We start from the raw sequence: 25800 nt of genomic DNA, 5'->3' as shown, positions 1-25800 counted from the left end.
ATTAATTTTAACAAATCTAATTACTTTGTCATACTGAAGTGTGAGTCGTGAAATTAATGAAATTTTCAGCCTTCCAGGCTCAAGATTTCGACATTATTTTTCATCGAATATAATTTTCATGAAAGCAAAAGGAAAAGAGCAACAAAATTAAATACGAGTTATATAATTTTACACGCGTTCAACATTTTTGGTAATATTCAAATTCAAAAAGAAAAAAGTCCTAAAACTTCGAACATTTTTGATTTTTACCTTTATTTTGAATTTTTTGACATATTCGAGTAGAAAGTCCTTTATTGAACCTTTCTCATCTTTAACGTATTTAACATTTTTACGTTTTCGACATTTGCAACAAAGGCTTCGGCATAAAGTTTCGACAGAGCTCGCTTTTTCAGATACAGCTATGTTTTTTAAAAGTTAAGGGTAAGAACTCGAACACATTTTCGTTAAGACGAATTTGAAAAAAAAAAAATACTCTATCAACACACGACACCAAAGTATTTCAAAGTAGTTATAGCAAAAAAATCGTTATTGCATCTAATTTGTGAAAAACTGTCGTAGAAAATCCTTAATCAAGGTCAGTTTAGAGAAGGTCTGTAACTGCAAGTTTTGACAAGCGTGTGGCTGTGGCTTCGTATCTGAGTAGAATCAAAGAACATTAACAAGGGTTTATTCTCAGACCTCCACCACATAACCTTCATTCAAGCTGCACTAAAGTACACTTGTAGACTTTCCTCCTAATAAAAATAAATCCCTCTTATAATAAAGTTGGTCTGAGTAGACAAGGAGTCTACTCAGAGGGCCAGCTTTATCCCTAAAACAGGGAGGAAAGATACAACAACTCCAAAGGCATTCATACCAATAAGGCTTACTTCAACTATGTTAACGATTATGGAAAAAATAATAAATGAATTTATCAAATCAAGCTATTCGCAGAAATATCCTTTAAGTAAGTTCCAATTTCAATCCAATGAATCTACAGTCACAGCCTTACATAGCCTTGTGACAAAAATAGAGAATTCACTTGACAATGAGGAGAGCGCGTTAGCAGCATTCCTTGATATGGAGGGTGCTTTTGATAATGCGTCCTACCGTTCAAGAAAAAATTCAATGGGAAATAGGAGCAATGCGAAGCACATCGTCGAAGGCCTTAGACGCTCTTCTATATTCAATATGCTTCAATAACACCAGTATTTACAGATGAAAGCTGAGAAGAGTTCACAAGGGCTAAAAAGGACAAACAAGTTTTTAGAAGGTAAATTGATTGGACATCTGAGTATATTGAAATTTTTTGAAATTATTCCACCTGTAGAGAACGAAGACTGAATGGAATCTTGGCTAAACCATGATATACCATACGAGGTGATTGGAACAGATTGTCAAATATGGCAATCAGGGGGACCAACTACTTCACCAGGATCGGGATAAATGTTTCAACTCCAATGGGATGATAAACGATGGTTTTCTTGGTAGAAATCTGTGCCATTCTAGAATGTGCTGCAATCTGTCTGAAAAGAAACTAGAGGCAGAGGCGTCTCGTCCACCTGTTCAACCTGTTCATAGGACAGGTAGACAATTTCGACAATTACTCGAATTATTTCTCATTTGTAGCATGAATCTGACATCATTAAGTTTTCTTGTAACCTTAATGTTATTTCGAACATTCGAACATTTTTTTGATTTTCAATTTATTTCCACCAATTTCAATTTCTATTTACTTCTCCACCGTGAAGAATATAACCTGGCTAAACACACTCTACACTACTCAACCCACCCGCAACACAGCCCACCCATAATACAACACAACACAACGAGATAAGCAGTAATGACTACCGTTTGTTCAAATCATTTATCTGAACTAGCATTCATTCAAACACTTCTCTGCATTTTCAAGTACTATAGCGTACGCAGCCAGTTATGTACAAAAAGCGTGCACCACTACTAATGCGCAGCCTTGCGTAAAAATGACATTTGCGGTTCAAAAATTATGTTGAACCAAGCCGATGGAAACGATACCGCCGACGCCGACCCCCACCATTCTTTGATGTTCGTTCATTGAAATTTGAGAGAGGCCGCGAGAGTACACAGCTCTCAACGCTCAAGCGAGCGTCAGGTCGATGCAAAGCCGAGAGTGCAGCGAAGGGTTTTCATGTATTTCCTCATTGATGACATTGTTCTTCACGTGAGAAAAAAAGTGTCGCGCAGCGCTGAGTGCGATACAAATGAAAAATCGAACAAATTCATTCATGGTTATTGTAGATGTAGTGGTGTTTTTTCGTTGATGTGTGGTTTCAATTCAAACCTTTTTTCTCGATGTTGTTCATTCAATAACTTGAACCATAGTATGGTAACTAGAATGGTATAGTCGGTATAGTACATGTTCGACTGCTCACGTTACGGTTGCTTTTGATTTGTTTGTGACGGCTAAGACTACCATTGCTCCATCTTTCAAATTTCTGTTGCTTTTTTGTGTGAAATTTCAATCTCGTTTAAGGAACGATACGTGGTGAGTAAAGCTTAATTACTTCATCATATTATATTTCAATTAATCATCACAAACTACCATATACCTACTGGAGATTGTTTGCGTGGATTTCCAGATGGACAACGTTATGGATCATTGCATTATTGAGCAAATGCTAAAGCGCCCGTTTGCCGCCAGAACCATGGAAGAAAAAATTAAAGTTATTGGACATCCGGTTCCTCGTCCACCTATGGAACAATTAAAATCCACGTATAAGTTGAAGGGGAAAATTATGTCCCGCAACTTTAATGTGTCATCGTACGACCAGCAATGGCTGTGTGGATCGGCGAAATCAAATAAACTTTTCTGCTGGCCATGTTTGCTTTCCCGTAGCGCCAATGAAAAAAATGTTTGGAGCAAGGAAGGATATAGTGATCTGAATCACCTTTCTGCGTCAATTAAAACGCATTCGAGCTCTAAAGATCACATAAACAATTCACTTGCCTTATCGATGTTCGGGCAAATGAGGATAGACGAAGCACTTGACCATAGCCGGCAGATCGCCCGCAATAAGCATAACGAAGAAGTAACGAAAAACCGGAAGGGTATGCGAACTTTAATTGAGATCACCTGTTTCCTTGGCACTCACGGTCTCGCCTTTCGCGGACATTATGAATGTTCCGATTCCACGAACAGAGGAAATTATAAAGACCTCTGCACGTTGATCGCCGCCAGGGATCCAGCGTTCCAGGACTTTATAAATAATAAAGTTTTCAGCGGAACGTCGGGAGGAATTCAGAACGAGCTTATAGAATGCATTGAAAGCTACATGCTGCAAACAATTAAAAGAGAAGTTCTTGATGCTGAGTTCGTGTCCATTATGATGGATGAATCAACAGATTCGGCTCGGTTATCGCAACTATATTGTACTCTGCGCTACTTACGACCCGATGGTAAGAAATATTCATAAAATAAATTTTGCAAATATGTTAACAAATAGTTGATTTTTTTTTAATTCAACGAGGCTCAAACATTTTTTTGTTCATCAAAATTTTAGGAACACCAGTTGAAAGGCTCGTTAGATTGGCAGACGTTAGCAGTGACAAAACCGCCGCTGCGTTGGCCGGACACGTTGATGAAATAGCAGCGTATTTTGGTCTTGATGGTGACAAAGTTGTAGCTCAGAGCTATGATGGAGCTGCTGTAATGTCCGGGGACAAATCTGGAGTGCAAACATTGGTGAAGCAACGGTTTCCAAAAGCTGGATATATCCACTGCCGCGCACATGTGCTTAATTTGGTGCTACTTCACTCGTGCACAAATAACAAGAAATCAGCAAGGTTTTTCAACACGATCTCATCACTCGCGGCATTTTTCTCGCAGTCACCTAAACGCAGCGAGACATTAAAGCAATTTATGGAGACCCACATACCAAATGTTTGCAAGACCAAATGGTCGTATAATTCGCGTATGATCAAAATAATTGATTCGAATTATGCAGCGATTAATGAATGTTTAGGTGAGATTTATCTTGGCGACAGTGTCTTTGATGCTGAAACTTGTACTACAGCCAGAGGTCTTCACGCATTCATGCTTGAATTCAATACCGTATTCTTGCTCAAACTTTTTGCTAATATTTTTGCACATACAGATGTACTGTATCAAATTTTGCAAACAAAAGAATTGGACGTAGTAGAATGTTTACGTAACGTCAAGGCTTGCCTCGCTTCCATCGAAGAGCTCAAAGCAGAGCATCATTTCTACAGAACGCTTATTGATGCAATTGATGTTTCTGGCGAAACGATCACTGATAGCAACGGTATCAATTATCGTCCCATATATGACTTTATCATTGACAAAATTATTGACGAAATGTCTAAACGATTCAAAGAACTAGATGAATACAAATTCATCATTTTGTTGAATCACGAAAAATTTGCCGAATTCAATGTCACATTCCCTACAAAGAATTTGAAAATGCTTATTTCGTACCATTCTAAATTCGATGAAGCGAAGCTGTATAATGAGCTGACCGTTCTTTACTCGCGCGAAGAGTTCAGAGGCAAAAATATATTGTATTTAATTTCGTTTATCCTTGGACAAAACCTGCATCAAACTTTCTCCGAAACGCTTCGGCTGGCCAGAATGGTACTGACCTTGCTAATACAACGGCGTCCGTCGAACGAACGTTTTCGGTTCTCCGACGGATCAAAAATTATTTGCGATCTAAATCGGGGCAGAATTGATTATTTGGTATTATGATGATGGCTGTGGAGAAAGATTTACTCCATGAGATGATGCTGACGCCATTATTTTACGACGATATTATCGACAAGTTTGCGTTAAAAGTTAACCGAAGGATTCCTTTGTTATATAAATAAATGTTGATAAATAAAACTTTTAAAATCTGTTATCGCAATACTGTTGTTTTAATGTTGCAAATGTCGATTGAACAGGTGGCCCACTTGGTCACGCGTCGCCTCTGACTAGAGGTATGCGAAAATCTGCATCTTTCCAGACAGTCCAGAGGCTTTGAAAGCCCTGAAAAAATTCACATACTACTCCAAACTATTGTGGGAACTACTGAAGCAGCTGACCAAAAGAAACCAGGTTAAACTGTACTGGGTTCCAGAACACTGTGAAATCAAAGAAAACGCAAAAGCTGATACACTCAAGTGTCCAATTAAGGACCAGAGCCGTTTCGTGGAGTACCAAACGTGTAATACAAATGGAACTAAAAAGGTGGGAAGAAACTATGATACAGAAAAATTGGACTGCTTGGACACCCAACAAACTAAAAACAAATAGAATACTATACCTTTAACAAAGCATCACTCAGTATATTAACTGGACTGGTCACGGGGCACTGTCCAGCTGAGAACCATTTAAAACGGCTACAGCGGTGTCGAACAGACATATGCCGCTTCTGTGACAATGAAACTGAAACCTCTGAACACTTGCTATGCGAATGTGTATCTCTATACAATCGTAGAAGAGAATTTTTCCTCAAGGTTTTCTTAAGCCTTTCTGAAACATAGTTAAAAATCCCAGAAGGGTAGTTGAATTCATAATAGAAATTATACCAGATTGGGGTAATCCGCACAATCAAACCACAATAGACCACAGGGTATACCACAATAGACTCAAATAATGGCCACAGTGTTTCAAATCCCAACAAAAAATAATAATACGGACCAGAGGATAATTAACTATCTCCAGGCATTTCTCTTGACATAACAACTCTCTCTTGGAATAAACTTGGCTTAAAAGGAAAGATTTGTGATATCTCTCTTCGGGAAATTGTAATTTCGCGATGGAAAGGATGAAAAGAGACTCGGTATGGAGGAACAGTAAGCTTGAATCGGAAGGGTAATATCTCCCACACAAGCACGGATACAAATGATAAGCGTGTCACTTACTTCAACAGTAACACTGCCAATAATATGAAGTGCGGAATACAAAAAACACCTGGGTGATATCATAATATATCAAATGTCTCTGGTCACCCCGGTCTCTGGTTTGGTCCATGCGAAGAAAAAAAAAGCGCAGAATTGGTCCTAAATTGAGCACAGAACATCCAGCTATATTATATAAATACTTCTAAAATTAAGCTGAAAATCGCCGAAAACCACTTTTAAAGGTCAGAAAATGCCAAAATAAAAAATTATTCCAAATTAGGCTCAGAATCGCCGAAAAAACAATTCCAAAGACCATAAAAAATCAAAATTTGTGTTCAAAACCGCTGAACCCGCTTCTAAAGACTAGAAAAAAAAATTACAAAAAATTAATTATAATTCGGCTGAGAAGCGCCGAAAAAAGCTCCTAAAGGCCAGAAAAGGCCACAAATTGAGCTCGGAATCGATGAAAAAGTTTTCTAGAAGTCAGAAAAATCCAAAACAGAAAATGATTCCAGCGTAAAAAATGGTCCCAAATAGGGCTCAGAATCGCCTAAAACTCTTTTAAAGGTCAGAGAAAGCCCCAAATGAAGCTCAGAATCGCCAAAAACCTTTACTAAGGGCCAGAAAAGTTAACATATAAAATAATCCAAATTGAGCTTAGAAGCGCCGAAAAGAGCTCTGAAAGGCCAGAAAAGCCCCAAATTAGGCTCAGAATCGTCAAAAGCCCTTTCAAAAAAGCCAGAAAAGATAAAAATTAAAATAAAAAAAAAACATTCCTTAACTGTGCTCCGGATTGCCAAAAGTTCTCCTAAAGGCTAGAAAACTAAAACAGAAAATGATCGGGCTCAGAATCGCCGAAATAGGCCAGAAAAGACTAAAAAGGTCAATGAACAGCCGAAAAGTGCTTCTTAAGGCATGAAAAGGCCCAAACAGAAATGAGTTTAGGATCGCCGAAAAACCCATTCTAAAGGCCAGAAAAAGCCGAAATAAATAAGGCTAAAACAAAAAAATAATCCCAAATTAAAGCGTCAAAAAGAACAATGGTCCTAATGTGCTTCCCTGTGGGACACCTGACCTATTGCGAAACCTTTTTGACTGCGATATCCCAAGTTTTAACCGCCACCCGTCTCTCACTAAAATACGTAGAACGAAATCCTTAACTCAACTCAGAATCATTGAGAACCCCTTATAAAGACCAGAAAAAGCCGCTTTAGAAACTGGTTCAAATTTAGCGCGAACGCGCCGAAAATTGCTTTTTAAGCCCAGAGAAAACCCAAATAGAAAATGTTTGTATCTTCAATTACTTCAAAGCTATCGTAAACATTAAAATTGTAAGATTGATCGTTAATGAGATGCAAATATTTTCAATACAGTCATGCATAGAAACAAGGTAATCTTGGTATAATGCAACCTCGATATAACGTAACTAAGTCCCAGAAGCTCGATTTTTTCGATTTTTTTTTCGAGATAACACCAGATCTCGATGTTTCATAAATATTTGAAATATTTGGCATAAAAAAAACAACTTTATCGGCAAATCTATGAATTACTACCTGTTCTTTTTTTATGGTATTTTTCCTGAAAAAGTGTAATCCAGTCATCAATGGATTGATTGACCAGGTAAATTCTAAGACCATCGGCATGAAGAAGTCGGCAGCCACTGGACATCAGAAGTGTGACGTCATTGATGAACAAGGAAAATACCAATGTACAGTGTTTATTTTGCCGTTTTGGAGGAAGATGAGTGATCAATCCACCTAAAAGTGAGATAGAAAATTTACTTTTTTATCAGGTTGAGATAGACGCATGGTGCTTAACATGCATGCATGTTTAGCTCAAGATCGTTTAGGGCCACCTCCGAAAATCAAAACTGTTATATTTTTGAAATTTTGTATCCAAAAATTGGCACCAAATAGCTTTGAAAAACAGGCGAAAAGGCTGCTTACATACTCTTACATACCAAAGTGTGTACCTTTAATTGAAAGTTTGAAGATAGTTATTTCATCGTATAAAACTGCCACGTGCGTGAAATTGCGTAATTTTGAGATGGTTGAGGTGAAGGTATCCTCAAAAATATCGAAATATGTCGAATAACATTTTTATTTTAGGAGATAAAATTTAACAATGTTATTGGGATGTATATTGGGATGACTGATAACTTTGTAGAAGGTTTGGAAATTCAGGAAAATCTGCTAAAAAAGTTATAACGAAAATTGTGATTTTCATTACCTCTACATAGAAAACTTTATATTGCTCGTAATATATAAGAGACAGAAACATGATGTCTTCGGCAAAGTTTATTATTTTGAGATCACCTAAAATTTTGCCGAAGACACCATGCGTCTATCTCAATCTGATAAAAAAGTAAATTTTCTATCTCACTTCTAGGTGGATTGATCGCTCATCTTCCTCCATCTAAAGATGTATTTTTGAATATCTTGAAACTTCTCCGAACATACATTATAGCTATAATCAACATTTGAAACGCTATTTAAATAATCGCACGAAAACGGCAAAATAAAACACTGTTCAATGGTCCTAATAGGCTTTCTTGCGGGACACCTGGTTGATTGTATAACCATTCTGACTGCGATGCCCCAAGTTTTTACCGCCATCCGTCTTTTACAAAGATACGTACAACAAGTCGATTGTAGGCACCAAAAACGCTTCAGTTTTGAAGTAGAATACTTCTCTCAGTAAGTTCGGCTACATAGGGATGTGAAATGAAAATCTAAAACCGAAAAAAGTGGAAAATATGTCCAATTTCAAACGCTAATAAATCGGTTAGTATTCGATGGATTTCCTTCGTTCTTGTAGCAATAGATTGGTAAATCTTCTAAGATTCTTTCCAAATAAAGGTAATTGTAATTTTATTATTCAAACTATTGTATTATTGAAAATAGTCAAGCTTTGTCAAAACGAAAAATTCGACCTCTGATTGGTCGTTATATATTTGCCTCCAAAGCACGGTCGACAGAATCATATTCCTTGCAATTGAAAATATGCTATTTGGCCTATATAAGAGCCTGATTCTGCCGAAGCCGCTCATAATAGTTCTAGACAGCGAAAACAGCAGTCATCCCTTAGCAGCAGCAGTAGCAGTGTAGTGGATACCGACCATAGCGGATAGCGGCCACAGCTGTGGCATAGCAATGGATAGCGCACTAGTTGCAGCGGATCTGAGCATCGATAGCAGCTGGGCCAGCTGATGCAGAGGCAGCGAATACCAATGGTAGCGTATAGCGGCCACAACTGTGGCAAGGCTTCGGATAGCGTAGCAGTTGCAGCGGGTATATCTGACCATGAAACATTTATGCAATAATTGAATGGAAATTGCAATTACAGCAATCGGCCTTTTTCAAGGATACTAGGTTTTTGGAAGAGCAGAATGAATGGTCACTAATGAATTGCAACTGAGGTTTGATGCTGCTGCGAATGCACAGTAGTTTGATGTTTATTACGGTTTGTTGATACTGTGCTTAACAAGCGTATATACGAAACAAATCCGATTTCAAAATGACTGACACGCAAGCAGCCGGGTTATCTTTCTTGTAAAAGTATTCTACTTCAACACTGCGGTCGTGGCTTTGCACACAACCCTCCTGTGATTTTTCTAACAAAATCTGATGGTCGACACGATCAAATACTGCCTTCAAGTAAGTATATAAAGCATCAATTTGAAAGCGTTGATCTAATGAGCCCAAGCAATGTGATAAAAATTCCAGTAAATTGGTAGACACCGATCTGCCTAGAAAGAAGCCATGCTGGGAACAACTAATGTAATTCTTCACCTGAAAGAAGAGGTAACTGTTCATGATAGACTCCAAAGCTCCTGTAGTTTTTTTACGTTTTGTTAGTCTTCTTCTATGACAAGCTCATAACCAGCAGAACAGAATGGCAAGAGGAGCTTTACTTTTTGAAAAAGCCACAGGAATTTCGTCCGGGCCAGGAGCGAAAGATTGCTTCATCTCTTTAACTGTCAATTCGACATCATTTTCATTAACAACGAAAACACCCGTATCAAATCTGCGTCAGGAACGTCCTCCAAAGCAGTTGGCACCACGATGTCGTTTTCTTGTCTTGTCTTGTCTTGTAAAGGAACGGTGTTTCCCACTTTTGAGCTCAATTCTAGCGTAATCTCCGCAATTTATTTGCGCATAATCTCTATAGAAGTTGCACTTTTTATCATGCCGTGGATTTGATCAGGCTAAAGATACGTCCTACACGTTATCCAGACAGACAAATCCAGGTAGCACCACTTTTGGTGAAGAAATAGTTCATTGAGATGTGGCAGATTCTTGAGCAGTAACATGATTCTCAGTAGGTTTCACAGAGTTCGATTCCAGCCATATTTTCCGAGTCTGAAAGAAGCACAATCAGCAACATTTGGAAATTTGGTTTACAGAATCACTGAATACTAGTCACAGGATACAAAAAACTTTGACAAATCGAAAGAAACTACTTGAAATCGATCTGTGTGAAAAAATATTTCCCAGCAGTTATGTTGCTAAAACAATTTCGTATTCTGTCCAAGTTTTGGACCTGTACAACGGTTTTGAGCTTTGTATAGTTTTAATGGTGCATGTAGATTTAATTTATTTTGCAATGCTTGGCATTCAGCAAAGCATCAAATGCAATCAAAAAATAATAAGAAGATCAAATGAAATTATTTAAAAAAAATTATATTTATCAATAATGTGATTGAAGTTCATGGAACCACAAAAAATAAGTGATAGAATTAAATTTAAATAAAATTTGAAGTTGTAATCTTGTGATGTTTTTCCACAATATTATTCCACACTTTATAAGAACAACGCAACGATAAGGCTTTTCTAGAATAAAAATCATATATTTTCGCTCGTATTATTCAAATACTCTGTCGCACCTCAAGCTTCGATGCATTCAATCATTTTCAGATAGCATCTCCGCATTCCGTACACCGCGCCACTGTTGATATTTGCTAAATTTACACAGATGCCGGCAAACGATGTTTGTTCTCCATAAAAAAGGGTACGAAAAAGGTCCGTTCTGCCAACTCGGTACACCATTCTCGGTTAAATTACTCCCCATTCATTTGCGCTGTTTCTATATTCGGGCCGACGAGCGAAGCGCTGAGTGAAAAAGCTCTACGCGCCAATTTTCTGGCCGGTTTCGATGGGCCGGATTTCCTCCTCTGTTTGAAGAACCTCTAATAACGTAATACCGCACGCGTCCACAGCAACTCGCAATATGCGAGGCGGTGATAACAGCAGAAGCAACACGATAACGAACCGAAAGTATGCCGGCAATGTTGATGTTATGGAAAAAGCGCGGTCGGAAAACTACGCTCACCAGGTCATGCGCGTCGAAGCTTTTTCCTAGTGGCTCACTCTCTTGGTCTCTTCGCTCAGGTGAAATCGCTCAAGTTTTTCTCTCATCATTTTGCATAGCTTTTTGCTGATAGAGCTGATGATGATCATCATCGCCCGTGCCAGCGGGAAAACATTCACCAAAGCAAAACGGCATGTGTTTTAATTTTGTCGTTACTTTTTTCTTCAGACCTGAGCGGCTATGTTTTGTACGGTCGGATAAAAGAAACGTTTTCTACACATGAATTGGTCCGCTTTGCGGAGGCTTTTGAAGCGACAGGCTAATCTTTGTTTTCAAAGCTATGATTGCGAGGGAAAAATAGCACTTTCTACGTAACGTACAGCAGTTTAAAATAAATTGATGAGAAGCAGTACTTTTTGCAGATGGTAGTACTGGTAGACTATTGAGGATGGGATTTTTTTTATTATTCGTTTATAGATAGCCAGGCGGTATCATAGTTCTAATTCGATGGAGACGCTTCATATACTGATCTAATGCAGTTTCAGAACATATGAGATTTCATAGCACAAGTGAATCACGGAAAATCAAAGCAACACGAAAGGGGACCACAGTACGTGTAACATCAGTTAATAATGCCTGGCCCCACGAGAGCAACTGGTTTCCGTTCTGAGCCAGACGGAAATGGACCGTGAGACCTGAGATTCCCTCCTCCGCCGTGTAAGGCACAAACAGGAAAAGCCGGCACTTTTCATCATCGTAAACATCATCGGCCATCATCGTAATGGGCTCTCCGTTGTACTTTGCTCTCACTATCTTCGGGGTTGTTTCACCCGGCAGAAAAAAAAACTTCAACGGTGAAACTCGAGAGCCTTGTGAAGTTCCATTCGACTCCGGGTGCGATTGCATTCTCCCATTCCGTGTTTGCACTCCGGTCGTTCGAGTCGTAAGCGCGTTTCCACGCGGTGTCCTAAACCGATTCCGAGTAGTTGGTGCTGTTTTTCATCCTTGCAAAGAAGTCTGGCAAGTTCTGTTTGCTAGTGAATAACTTTACTTTCCCCCCTCCTGTTGAATACGGGAACGGTGGGCTGCGGTTTGTTGTCGTGTGTAGTGTACTAATTCGATCGTGGCTGCGGATGTTTTGATGGTTCATTGGAGTCGATTCCGTAATCTGGTATAAAGGAGCCCGTAGTGTTGATTTGGCTTTTTCAAAGCTCCGTATAATGATGGGGGAATGAATTGGTGGATACTGGATGAAGCTTGAAGTGGTAAAAAAGGATTTGGTGCAACTGGAGCTGCTCTGGTGGGAGTTTGGATGTGATGTGGTGGTATATAAGTTAAATCAGTTTGGTGGTTGCAGCTGGCAGGATGTGAAACCTTAGTCATTTTCGGTACCAGCGCGTCAGTGGCAATCAATAATTGAATCGAATTGGTTTTTTCGGTTCTGTCACGGGAAAGGATTTCCGCTTTGTGGTGAAATAAATTAGAAAGCACGATGATTTATCGTTTTGCCATGATCAATGACCAACATGTTCAGGCGTTTCATTCAACTCATTAGTATTTGTTCCTATTTTTCTATTATAGAGGACACTAAGAAGTATGCGTTCTTTGTATTGCTATAGTCTGGCCTCTCAAACCTAATCGTTAACATATGAGAATTTAAATAGGAATACAATTGCGAATAGAAGGGGAATGCCTCGTACGTTATAGAAGTGCTTAAATACATAATTATTATAATGAGCTTACCTAGAAACCTTGTTTGGTGTACTTTTAACGCTCTGTTTTGTTTTGTGACTTTTCTAATCATATTTGAGATTTTTGTCACCGTATAATTTTATTCTCTTTGGATGGTTGTTCTTTCTCGGTGAAATATACACACTATGTTTGTTTTACATGACGTTTCGGCGTACTGTTATTCAGCCATCGTCAGATATGACAAAACAACATTCTTCTCCCACCAGTGTGGTTTGCTTACTAAGCTTACCAAATCAATAGAACAATAATTGGAACCCTGGTCTGGATACTTGTTCTGAATCTAAACATGGATAAAAGCTCGAATTTAGTATATACTCATGCACAAATGTACAACAAGCATGTCACTTAGTCTCTATAGTGGTACTGCTAATAATAGAAGTGCGAAACACAGTAAAAACCCGGGCTATATCACAACAGATCGACGATGCTGGTCAAAAAGTCGCCAGAGAAAAAGAAAACATGAATTTAGATTCAGATCTGGAAATGGAAATAAACTTCAATTTGATCTTGGAACTAAACTTGAAAGTGTATATCGAGACTAGGTAATGGGCTTAGAACTGGATTCGAATTCAATTTTGATCCGGGTGAGGATCTGGAATCGAATCTAAACTCAAACTTGCGCTTGGACCTGAAGCTGAATCAATCGGGTATATCAATATAGTAGAAACATGAAATTTCGTTTTTTTTAATAAGTTAGATATGTTTCTGGTCATGGGTCTGAATGAAGTTGAACTTGATTCCCAACCTTATCCTGATCTCGAATCTGACCTTGCATTAAAATATGGCTCTGGATTTGAATAATGATTTGGAGCTGAAATTTCTTTGAAACTTTCATTTCGATCTTGAATCTCGATTTTAGCTTGGATATGAATCTTGAAATGAATTAAGTCACGGATGAAAAGTCACGGATGTGATGTTTTGACACCTGCAGATATGAATGATTTGGGCTTGGTTCTGCATTTACATATAAACTTGAGTCTACCCTTAGTTTGGGCTGGGGTATAAACTTTGTTCTAGTCTAGGAATCCTAATGTTCAGGGTCTAGAACATCTTCGGCAGTGATTTTTGTATAAGACTGCTGCAGAAAACCTGCTGAAGAAAACCACTGCCAAACACGTTCGATAACCTACTTGATTTTGAACTCGAATTTTAATGACGCCTCTTAAGCAATAGTCTGCCAAAATCAATATTATTATAAGGAGACTTGGGCTCGAAGCTGCACAAAATCCTAAGAATCTGCATTCCACAAGGATCCCGCAAATCTGCTGCGTTTTGCGGAAAAATCTGCTCACCTTTTGGACTTAGATTCGGACGTGGACCTGCCCTTGAATGTTGATTAAAATCAGATCATAGATCTGTGCTATAATGTAAATTAAGATTTGGCCCTGCATTTACTTATGGACTCCAATTCACATTTAGAACTAGATTGGGATGTGAATTGGGATCTTACTCTAAATCTGATCTTAGATTTGTACCAGTTTAGCGGTGTTTTGACCAATAAATAAATAATGTATCCAATATTGTAATTTTAGGTCACAGGTGACTTTTAAATACATTTATTTTCTGTCAAGGCCAATAGAAAAAAAAAGTTTGGCCTGGACAGAAAGGAAACGTGATTAAAAAAAAGCCGTGACCCAAATTGCACTCATTGAACCCATAAAATCTGTACTAAAATGTGAATTGAAACATGAACTTGCATTTACTTCTGAACTCAGATATGATCGTGGGTATGAACTAAAATTTAATTTTTGCTTCATGTTTGTATCCAGGCTTGAATTTGAGCTTGAATCTGGATTTTACTCGTACATTGATCTGGCCTTCTATTCGGGTTTAGACGTAGATTTGAACGTAAATTCGAACTGAATTTGGATTAAGATTTGAATTCACCCTTAAATCTTGACTTGAATTTAATTTTGAATCTTACTTTGTACCCAGGATTACGACTTGGGCCTAGACTTGAACTTGGACTTAGATATGGAGATGAATCCGAATTTGATTCTGGATTCTTGACTTGCATTTGAACTTGGTTTTAGGTATCCTTTTGAACTTGAATCTTGGCCTAAATCTGGCCTTATTTAAGTTTTTTTTTTGTATGTGAACTTTAATCTACTTTGGGAGTTCTTCTGGATTTCCAGTTGTGTCAGGATTTACGTTCGTGTGCGTACATAAACTTGAACTTCGCAGAAAATTTTGCCTGTCCCGATATAAATTAATAAGTGCACCAGCACTGGTGGGTCTTCCAACGCCACTTTCTACATATTTCTTGCGCAATCACCCGTTCATCAATAGACGTAAAGGTTCGCTCTTTACGCTCTTCGGAGTTTCATCGCTGCACTTACGCCTGGCAATGATTTTTTGCACCGCAGGATATGCATTCTTGTATGATAATGTACATAGTTTTTGTCCTTCCTCTTGGAAACGATTTCTATCATCACACATTCCATTTCTAATTAAAACGATATAGCGACTAACGTCTAGTACTTGCGTATTGTCATAAAAAACTATTTTGATACGGAATGGTCATAAGCGAAATTAAAATGATTTATAAATTAAATACAGACTTGCAACCAAGTTTGCCGCATCGCAAAAGACTACTAACACCAACGCCGGCAGCGATAAATGACAATAACTATAGCGCAACCGTCCGTTAGCCGAGGGATCTAGCCTACAAACACCCAAACCGTGTTAGTCACATGAAACCGGCTTCCGATGCTTTCATCCTGGTTCGAGCCCGTACCGAGTACGGTAGTAGTATATCCTCCACAAGGCGAACTCTCTTCTCTCACCCGACTGGTTCCCGACTTGTGGCTAGTGGCCACCCAATCATCACATAAATCGTTCCGCTGATGTGGGAGCGAGATTTATGAGTGATGCACGAGTTTAGTGGGGAAAATTTTCCTCCGGTCTGAACACACGCGTTCCATCATCCTGTAGTCATCCATCCAGCGTCGCTTCGGGGAATAGCTGGCCACAGAAATGTATCGCTTAGGTACGCTTGTCTGCTGCAACCGTATGCTCGAGCTCCACGTATGCATTTTTGCAATGTAAAATTTTCATCCTAAGCTTGCTTTCGCGGGAGTAGATATGTAAAACAGGTTGGAATGGTTCATGCACTGGATACAGTCTGGGGCGTTAAGACGAGAAAGTTATAAGTCGGACTTTTGCTGTCAAGCGGAGACTAACGAATTAGAGTGTTCTCCGTTGCAACGCAGCTGGAAGTTTGATTTGAAGTTCGTTCGCACGAGATTCAATATGGTAATTGTTGGTGCATAAATTTGCAACATAAAAGCTGAGATACCAATTAAAAACAAGCAATGAACTGATCATACGTTGCAAGTATGAAACACTATATTTTCGTTTCACACTGCTATTAGAAGCACTTGTCGCTCGTTCTTAACGGGACTATTTGGGTCGGATATTCTCCCACCCACTTCAACCATGAACTGAGGAGTAATGTGCATCATAAATACAGACAGCATTCAACCCGCTTTTCCCGAAATGCTTTTGTTCTCCATTTGCTGCCTTTCAGAATATACGAAGAAGAAATGCATTGATGTCCTTATCATGGGTACCGAGCTTGCGGCGTTGAGTGCTATCTAGAGTGCAGAAGCAAAAGCGGACCTTCAATCCGCTAGCAGGGCTGTTATTTTTATTTACTGAATTGTATGTTATTTCTTAGAAAACCTTTAAGGCTAAAGCTGATGGCATGAGCAGTTTCTTGAATGCTCTCGATCAATATTTGAACTATCACAATAGTGAATTGTAAGTTTATAAGTTGTTTAAATGACGAATGACTTTGACTCAATTAGAGGTTCCTTTACATTGAAAAGTTATCTTTTTGGAAAGTTTCAAGTCGACTCTTCGGACGCAAAAACGCAAAAAGTAGAAAAGCTCCTTTATTCGCAAAGCAGAACGGTCGATGAAGAAGCCATTAGCAAATCGGGAGCAAACCAAACCAATACGAGGATGAAATGCATTTTGGTCGAGTTGGGTTTGGTTACAAGTTCACTGCAACGATAACAGCGATTATCCAGAAAGCAAATATTCATATCTTCGGCTAAGAAGTGTTGCTCAACGAACTTCAATTTGTTTAAAACGATTTCCTTTTTCGCAATTTTCTGAATATTATCAAAACAAAATCGCCACTTTGCAACCAGCGAATGTAGACAATAAAACGGGCTCGAATAAAACGCCACGAAGCGAGGGGTCGACTCCGCAAAAGCAATACCAAAATTTGTCCACGTCGTAAAAGCTCATAGAAATGCTAATGCGTCCAATGGAAGCACGTTTCGCGACTAGTGCCGCAGTTTCGCTAATAATTTCAACACAAACCATTCAATTAACCTTCAGGTGAAGTGCCACGTACGTTAGTCGAACATTCTTCTAATTTAACTTCCAGCTGGAATCGATACACACAGATTCTATTTCGCGTCTCAATTAATCGCAGACGTTCATCGGCTTCGCTGGATGCCTGAGGACATTAATTATGATGAGGTTGATGAGCACGACGAAAAGTTTCGTCCGCTTGCTGTTGTGCTCCGGGTACGTGGCGGCTTTTGGTCAACTGTGCAACAACACACGCCATCGGTCAGGATGGTAAGGTGATCTAAAATTGATGAACTTTCGCTTAATGATACGCGCAAAATTTGACAAGGTACTACACGTACAAGCTCTTCGTCCAGCGGACTGACCAGTAGAATGCTGGTTGGGAAAATGAAAGTTCCCAGACTAGGATTAGATGAACCGTAAATGATTGAATGGTTCTCATTAAGTGTAACCATGTTTATGATCCTAAAACTACTTTTAATAGCCTAACAGTAACTGTTCGTTAGTCGAAGCTTGTTTAATCCCAAGATGGTTAAGATTGTAATGTAAATGAAACTTTGCCTGTATACTTGGCAGTTAGACACGAAGTCTATGTATAATTAACAGAAGGTCAAGCTCCGACAGCGGAACGTTGCTTTTATAGTTATTTGCATCTTCTAGACTTCTAGAGGTTGAAAATCCGACGCCATTTTGAAATTCAACTTGACTGAAAGAGGGCTTTTTTTAAACAACTAATCAATAGTTTAAAGTGAAATTTAGACCAAAGATGAGTTGGAGATCAATTAAAATTTAATCATATGACAAATTACTAATGCATACCACGAAAGCTGTCCAATCAAGACTCACCTTGGTGGAATAGGAATAGGAAGGCTGGCAAAAGCAAAACTAACAGGTAATTGGGAACTGTATAGAAAATCGCTAACCAAACACAACAAGAAGATAGAAGCATCCAGGTTGTCAAAAGCCTTGTCTAAAGAACATTCGAACGGTTTAGGTAGACTGAGGCTTGAATACAGCCAGTTAGGCTCTAGAAGAGCTAGCAACTCTTTATTCCAAAAAACACAGAAGTGTGTAAGATGAGCCGAATATAAAATTACAAACCTCCTAATTGGAGACATGATAAGACACTCCCGAAAGCCTTTAGACCGTTTAGTTTATCCGCAATCTTTCCAAAAATTATGCAATTATGCAAAAACTAATAGGTCATCATATAAAAACAGTTCATATGAAAGCTAATCAAATAGGCCTAGGAAACGTTGGCACCGGTCCATTAATCAACGGGTCGTGAGCTAGGGTCCTGGGTGGAGTCGTCTCACCGGGCCGGGCATCGGTGATTGGCACAACAACAGTGGCGAAACTAAACCGACGGAAAATAGGCGAAAATGAAAAAAAAACTCTTTCAGAGACTTAACTGGGTTTTCCCGTAAGCCAACATAGCAGCGGTAAATCCGGCGAGCACTTACTGTGTCTGTATTAAGGGCTCTAAAATTCACAGGAATGATGAAAAAGTTATAATCTTTTAATTGCAACGATTTTGAGCTTTAGGGCAACACTGTTTTTTACTTTTGTTGACCAGTGTAATTGTTGTTTCATGTTTTATGAATAATCATGGGCTATTTATCTCCAATACAATATTTTATTGCGGTAAATTAAAAAAAAAAAACAAATTATATCATAAATGATAACCATCAATGAAAAAAACTTTTCATACGATGTTTAAATTCAAGCTTAAAATTTCAAATTATTAAAATGTTAATTTAAAAGCACTCATTTGCCGGAAAAACGCAATTTGATTTTTAAAATGCAAGAATAACATGGAAATTTGACTTTACATTTATCGAAAATGCTGTAACTGTTTTGCCCATAATACCTCGGGGTAATATGTGTTTTTCATATAAAATTTAAAATCAAAATATACTCGCTAAAGTTAGATGGTGCGGAACTTCAAATTTCTCAGCGTAAGTGAAATTTGTTAGACTTTTTTTGGTTAAGTTCCCAGAAATAGGGGAGAACCGTACAAGACGTACCAGTTGGGTAAGATGGCCCATACTTTTAATTCCTCAAAATACTTACACATGTGGCTATTTATGACGAATCTTCGCTTTCCACATAAAAAATCAGCTTCTATACAGTTCTCGTATAAAAAAAGTATGCCATAATGACTAAAATACCCAAAAAACTGTGCAACTGGCTGTGGCTCTGTCCATCATGTAATTATTCATGAATTTAAGCTTTTATGATTAACTGACTTGTAAATAATACAAAAAACTATGGTTTTCCTAACCTTTACACTTTTGGAGCTTATAATACTATGAGTATTTCAAATTATTTCACTAACTTTCGTCAACTTTTACCTAAAAGCAATCAACATTAAAATTGGGGCAGAATGATTTTACCTTCGAGACTTCAAGCGCTTCTGGAGCATATTGACCTTTGTTGTGGTGCGTTTTGGTCACGGGCTTGTTTGGCGGCAATGGTTATTTTTACCGAAAAAGACATTGAAATCGAGTATTTTATAATAAACTTCGTCATAAACATACAATAAATAGATCCTCCAATCGTCCTACACGTTCAATGTCGCTTCGGGCCTTTTGACCATTACAGACGAAATTATAGACAAAAAACTGATTTTAAGAACGGGTGTTCCACAAAAAACTCAATTTTGTCGTGTTTAATGTACAGATAGAACATCGCAGTATTTAGCAATTGTTTTTCTATTAAAATTTTACACAACTTTGCTGAAGGAATCAATCTGGTATATTGAAAATTAGAAAAAATAATTTTTTTATCTAACTGTTAGGTGGATTGATCGAAAAACCAAAAACGCCAAAAGTAAGGCCTTGTTCCATGAAACAGTTTTGCTGAAGACATTGAGTACATAAAATCAATTTTTCATAGTCAAATTTAGAACGATCACGATTTTTCGAATTCAAACCACTGTGCACTGTGGAATTTTCAAATAAATCTTTCCACCAATCGTAAATGTCTTGAAATATAATACTTGAAATGTGTAGAAACTATTTTGGAAGTTGTTTCATAAAATTGTGGCTGAAAAACGTGATTTACATTGGGTATTTTGTAGTTTTTATATCACTTTTTCGTACTTTACGACTCTCAAAAGGGCCTAACTCAAAAATGTACCGTACGATGATTTTGAAATTTTGACCAGAGATTCTGGACGTCATAACGAATCAAATGGTGTACTCAGATTCTCTGGTGCATTTTTTTATAATAACGGTCTGTGGGAGCACCGTGTTACGTCACTCTGTCAACTTTTCCCCCTTTCCTCGGATGTAATATTAACTAGCGCAGACTCAACCCCTCTCCATACGTAATTACGTTACGTTACGTAATGTAAGACGTTACGTTACGTAATGTACGACGCTCAATGATGCCAAACGTCTTAAAAATGCCTGAAACGTCAAGAACTGGTGTTACCTCGAAAAGGTTTTTCGAAAAAAAATCGACTTTCTGGGACTTAAAAACTTTTGAGATGAGGGAAATTTCCAGCTCAAAAATTTCTCAGAATCACCCAGAAAGTCGATTTGAAAAAAATCGAGATATCGCCACATCTCGACGTTTCATGCATTTCTGAGACATTTACCACCTGTGCTTTTTTCCATTAGTCGAAAAAGTGAAATTTTGACCGCTCTGGCACGTGTTCCCAAAGTCCAATTAAGCTAAAATTTTGCATGGAGGCTTTTTTCGAAAAGAGGAAACTTCTGAGCACTACTACTAAGCGTAATTCGGAAAGTCGATTGACATTGCCACCCTACTCAATTTTTCATAAATCGACTGCTAAAGCTATGCAAGCACAAGAGACGTCAGAAATTTGTTTGATATTGTTTACGTCCCGGTTAGAAGAAAGTTACATTTCACGAGTGTCTTCAGTTGCCAATTGGCGATTCGGTAACAATAAGGAAAAAGTTACGAGATGCGGCGTGCATCGACACACGTAGCCCCCTGTGCCATTGTGTTTGTTCCACCATACGAACATTTTTAGGTGTATCTAGTCTTCTTCTTTTAATCTAAACACATAAAAATGCAGTCCTGTCTGTGTAATCCATATAGGCTCGGAAACTACTGCACCGTTCGTCGTGAAGTTTTATATATAAGTGTTTTAGGGTCCGGGAAAGGTTACTAAGATAGTTTGAGACCCCTCCGTATTCTTGAAGGGAGGGGCCCCATACAAATGAAACACAAATTTCTTCACATCTCGAGAACTAATCAAGTAAATGGAACCAAATTTGGCAAGTAAAAGCTTTTAAAGCCGAAAAATATTTCCATGGTGGTTCGACACCCCTTCCTACTCTTGAATGGAGGGGTCCCATACGAATAAAACACACATTACGCACAACTCGAACTTGATTGGTTCAAGTAAATGCAACCATATTCGGCATGTTAAGGTTTTTGGGAGTAAGAAAAATGTTCATAGTGGTTCGACACCCCTCCTTCTTCTGAAAGAGCGGGCTTCCATACAAATGAAACACAAATTTCTTCACGTCTTGAGAACTAATCAAGTAAATGGAACCAAATTTGGCAAGTGAAAAATCTTTTCAAAGGAAGGGCTCTTATACAAATCGAACATAAATTACTATGGTGGTTTGACACGTCTCTGGACTTGGGAAGGGGGTCTTCCAGACAACTTAAACAGATATTTCAACCAGTTTTTGCGGAATACAGCCTGAAATGATCGGAATGATGCATAGGAGCCAAAGATCGACTCCAAATGTTATTTTTTAATTTAAAATGAAAACTTCCGGTTTTGGAACATGACCGAATACCACCCAATATGGGAGTTTCCGGAACCAGAATGACGTTCAGAGACCAAAAATTGTCTCCAAATATCATTCTGAAATCCAATCTTTAGACATCAAAACTCAAAAGCGGATTACGATAATCGAAAAGATTCATAGAGCCAATAAGACTAGACCTAATGAGATTCACAGGTCTACTTACAGGGCACTGTTAGAGTGAGTATCATTTCAAGAAGCTACGCAATCTTGATGATAATGCATGCCACCTTTGCGGCATTGAAAGTGATACCTCGGAAAATCCACTCTGCGAATGCCGAGTAATATTACGACGCAGATTGCGTACCTAGGGGAAGAGTTGACATGTAGAACAAACCAATATTTAGAGAGACCGTTTAAGTGAGGTAACAAACTTTACATCATAAAACGTTCGCAATGGTTCAGTCTCCTACAAGGGGAAAATATAGACCGTTTGAAGTGTTGGTTTAACTTGCCTTGAATGTTTCTTGTAAGCAAGTGAGACATTCCGACTAAAAATTATGAAGAATAACCTTTACCGTCTCTCGAACAAATCAGTCGTCAAGATCCGGTTATTTTTATCGATCAACTCGACTCGACTAGTTATCATAGTATAGCAGCGTAACAATACCGAAAAGAAGAACTGAAAATCTTCAAACAAGAAGAGTATACACAACCGTCGTCTTGTTTTCATTTTAACAATACACCGCGTTGAACACGTGGCTTTCCGGGGGGTAAATGTTTAGTGTTATTCTAGTTCTTCAACCACCTGTGTTCTGCTGCTGCCAAACCCATTACAAAAATGCATAACGATTCCCACTAAATGTATTCCGGTACAGTGCGCCTTCCCATACGCGGCGGAGTAAGGCATCACGACTCACGAGCATCATGACAATAAAATTTTACAACTCCAACCGTCCTTGTCATTCCTTTCAAGCTTAATAAATGTCTTCCCATCCCGAGGCAAACCCGCAAGAAAACATTTCCCATAAGCTCGGGAAATGGGTGTATTAAAACTGTTCTGTACAACTCGCAGTGTGTGCCGCACAGAACATCGCATTCAAATGCTGAAAAAATATATATTATCAGTCAACTATACAGTCGGAAGTGGCATACTTTTGCGGCGTTCTGGCGTTGTGGATGTGGTTATTAAAACGAGATAGCATACGTACGTACCCACGCAGGGTTTTTATGGGTACCCCAACGTTGTTCGTTGTTCCACCTCAGCCTCACCGGATGCTCTGGACAGGATCAGGAAATTTTCGCTCAGTTTTCGGCGGTCAGCGCATGGGTCGGTTGCTTTTGCCTTGATTAAAACCAAGCTCGGGGTGCGGGAAATTTTCCACGTGCAAAGCACCGGGCGTAATGAGTAAATACTTTTGCTCGGAGAATGCGAGCTCATCGTGGGGAGCAGTTTAGTAACATGTCGGTAATTTTGGAAACCTAGAACAGAAACGAGCGTTGTGGAGCGGGAAGAATTTTCACATAGTTGAGCCGTTGGTCATGTTCATGTGTGGAAACTATGCTTGTAAAACTGTTTTGTTTCAAAACTGATCCGTACCGACAAGAATGGTACCTGTAGATGACAAAACAATAATGCATTTTATTGACATGTGAGACGACATGTGCCGGGTTTTGGCACACATTCAATCTACAATCACTATGGAACGGGAATGTATCGATATGAGTTATTTTGATGATTCTTTTCAAATGACGCCCATGCAAAGCACACCGGATTGGAGTGAAATCATTGCTTGATTCATTCCGATCCGAGCTTTTCTTCTTTCGATATGAAATAGGAAGCTGTTGGGGCGGGAACTTATCACTGCAGCGTGTCATTTTCCAAGTTTTACAGTTGGATGAACAGAAAGAATGCAAAAGATAGATTGGTGACGCAGTTTAGTGCTCAGTGGAAACTGTGCCATTTAAATGTCACGGCGACACGATAAAACGAAACTAGTGAAGTGATTAGGATTCGAGGAACTTTTTACCGATAAAATCATTTGAGTTTTCTTCTGACACAGTCGCAGGTTTAATTTTAAAAACCAATTGTTTGCATATTGTAGAACAAAAAATCATCCATTTCCGCCATATATTAATGTCCCCCCGGACTGACTCATCAAGTCACAGTCATTTCTCATACTGTCTCGAATTAGCACAAATGGAGGGAAAAACTGTGCAAGTAGCACCACAAAACGCGGATCCTTGTCACAGAACGAGTAAATCAGTGCGGTGGAACCATGTGCCAAGTGATGGAGGAGAATCGTATCACGAGAAATTTGTCTACCCTAAGCAGAGAGAAAGTTTTTTTTTCATCCTTCCCCTCCTTTGCATGGCTACCATATGCCATTCAAAGCTGATGGGAATTTAAAACGTAAGAGCGTCTGTTGAATTGTTGAAAACTCTATCCACATGACAATGATACGGGAGAAAAAGTTTCCTTTCTGACCAAACGCAAAAAAAAATCAAGCCCGGTGAGTTTTATCTGGGGAAAATTTCACCGCAAGTTTTTTGGCGTAGTTGTTATGCATCTTCATTAACTCCCACCATGTAATATTTGATAGGAAACATGGTAGAACATCATCCTGCAGATATTCTCGCTTTCTGATTTTGTTCCTATCAACTTACTTGTACCAGAACCCCCAAGGGAAAGTCAAAACAAACCGCGCCCATTGGAACCATATGAATCCGGCAAGCTTTGTCGGCAATAAAAACTGTTCCAGCGTAAAAATTGATCCATCATTTGCAGCGAAGTTGCAAGGAGCGTCACGAGCAGCAAATCCGAGTGATGTTTTCTATCACTCTTGTTGCATCGTATGCAAGCTTTGACGGGTAGACATCCTTTTTATCGCGTCAGCTCCATCAAACGGTGCGCACGGTGGGTTAAGTTTCGGCCAAATATAACTTGCTTTTAGTTGAATATGTTGATGCCGGTCAAACAATGACACAACAAGTTAATTGATAGAATGATGAAAAGTCGTTGAAGATTATATGTAGAACCCAGTTTTGGTCAGAATGAAATGCCCATCTTCTAGTAAATCACAGCTGGGTAACAGCATTCGAATTGCAGAAACCCGATACAAAATGTTATAAATATCAAATTGATTTTTACCTGATGTTTTATCAACTTTGTTCGAAGCATGCTTAGTTAAAAGAATTAGTAAAAAAATAAATATAAATATCACATTTTAGTCCACTCCTTTTGATTGATCACGAATAATTTGTTGCCTTTCTCCTAGTTTTTTTTAAAAGCATAAACAAAATGTTATTCTTGATTCGCAACAAATAGTTTCCTTTATGTCCAAACTGTGCTTGCCGCTAGTAGCAGTTTACCCATGCCAACGAACAAAATACCCCCGAAGTCTCAACGACGCGACCCTTTGTGGCAGCCGGGATTTTGATATCCTTTATGAAATTTCTTTCAAGAGGAAAATCAATTTTCGGTTGCGCTTCCCGATCACCAGTTTTGTTGTCCTCTCTCCTTACGTCTCTGCCATCCAAACTCATTTAATGGCTGAAACGTCGACCGGATCGAAGCATCGTGTTGCAAGTCGCAGGGCTGATTAGATTTTGCGCTCGAAAACCGAATTCAATGGTTCGGCTGCTGGCAGACTGCTTCACGATAAAGATGTCCGGGATTGTAAATTATTGAACTCAATTTTTGTTTGAACAATCTGTTGGCGCCGTGAGGAGAGGTTTTTGGTTTTTGTCCCTTTTTTATTATTTTGCTTTGAGCGGTCCATTTGCATAGGCTTGACAGTTTCTTGATCCAAATCCCATC

At 38.7% G+C, this 25800-nt stretch overlaps 2 protein-coding genes across 2 annotated transcripts in view; both read left to right on the top strand.

Annotated features, from left to right (window-relative positions):
- The first annotated feature begins 2597 nt into the window (after window positions 1-2597).
- On the top strand, window positions 2598-11220 carry LOC129720470 (zinc finger MYM-type protein 1-like). Its single transcript, XM_055671957.1, has 4 exons — window positions 2598-3414; window positions 3519-3980; window positions 4113-4523; window positions 11078-11220. Exons 1-4 carry the CDS (start codon window positions 2598-2600, stop codon window positions 11218-11220), a joined length of 1833 nt encoding a protein of 610 aa, XP_055527932.1.
- Window positions 11221-12081: 861 nt separating this feature from the next.
- Window positions 12082-25800, top strand: part of LOC129725608 (liprin-beta-2) — a 162037-nt gene continuing 148318 nt past the window's right edge. The window contains exon 1 of the mRNA XM_055681636.1: window positions 12082-12434. The gene's annotated coding sequence lies outside the window, so the exon portion shown is untranslated. The remainder of the gene's footprint in view (window positions 12435-25800) is intronic.

Source organism: Wyeomyia smithii, chromosome 2 (genome assembly GCF_029784165.1).
Source record: "Wyeomyia smithii strain HCP4-BCI-WySm-NY-G18 chromosome 2, ASM2978416v1, whole genome shotgun sequence".
Taxonomy (NCBI): Eukaryota; Metazoa; Arthropoda; class Insecta; order Diptera; family Culicidae; genus Wyeomyia; species Wyeomyia smithii.
This window is presented reverse-complemented; position numbering and strand designations above follow the sequence as displayed.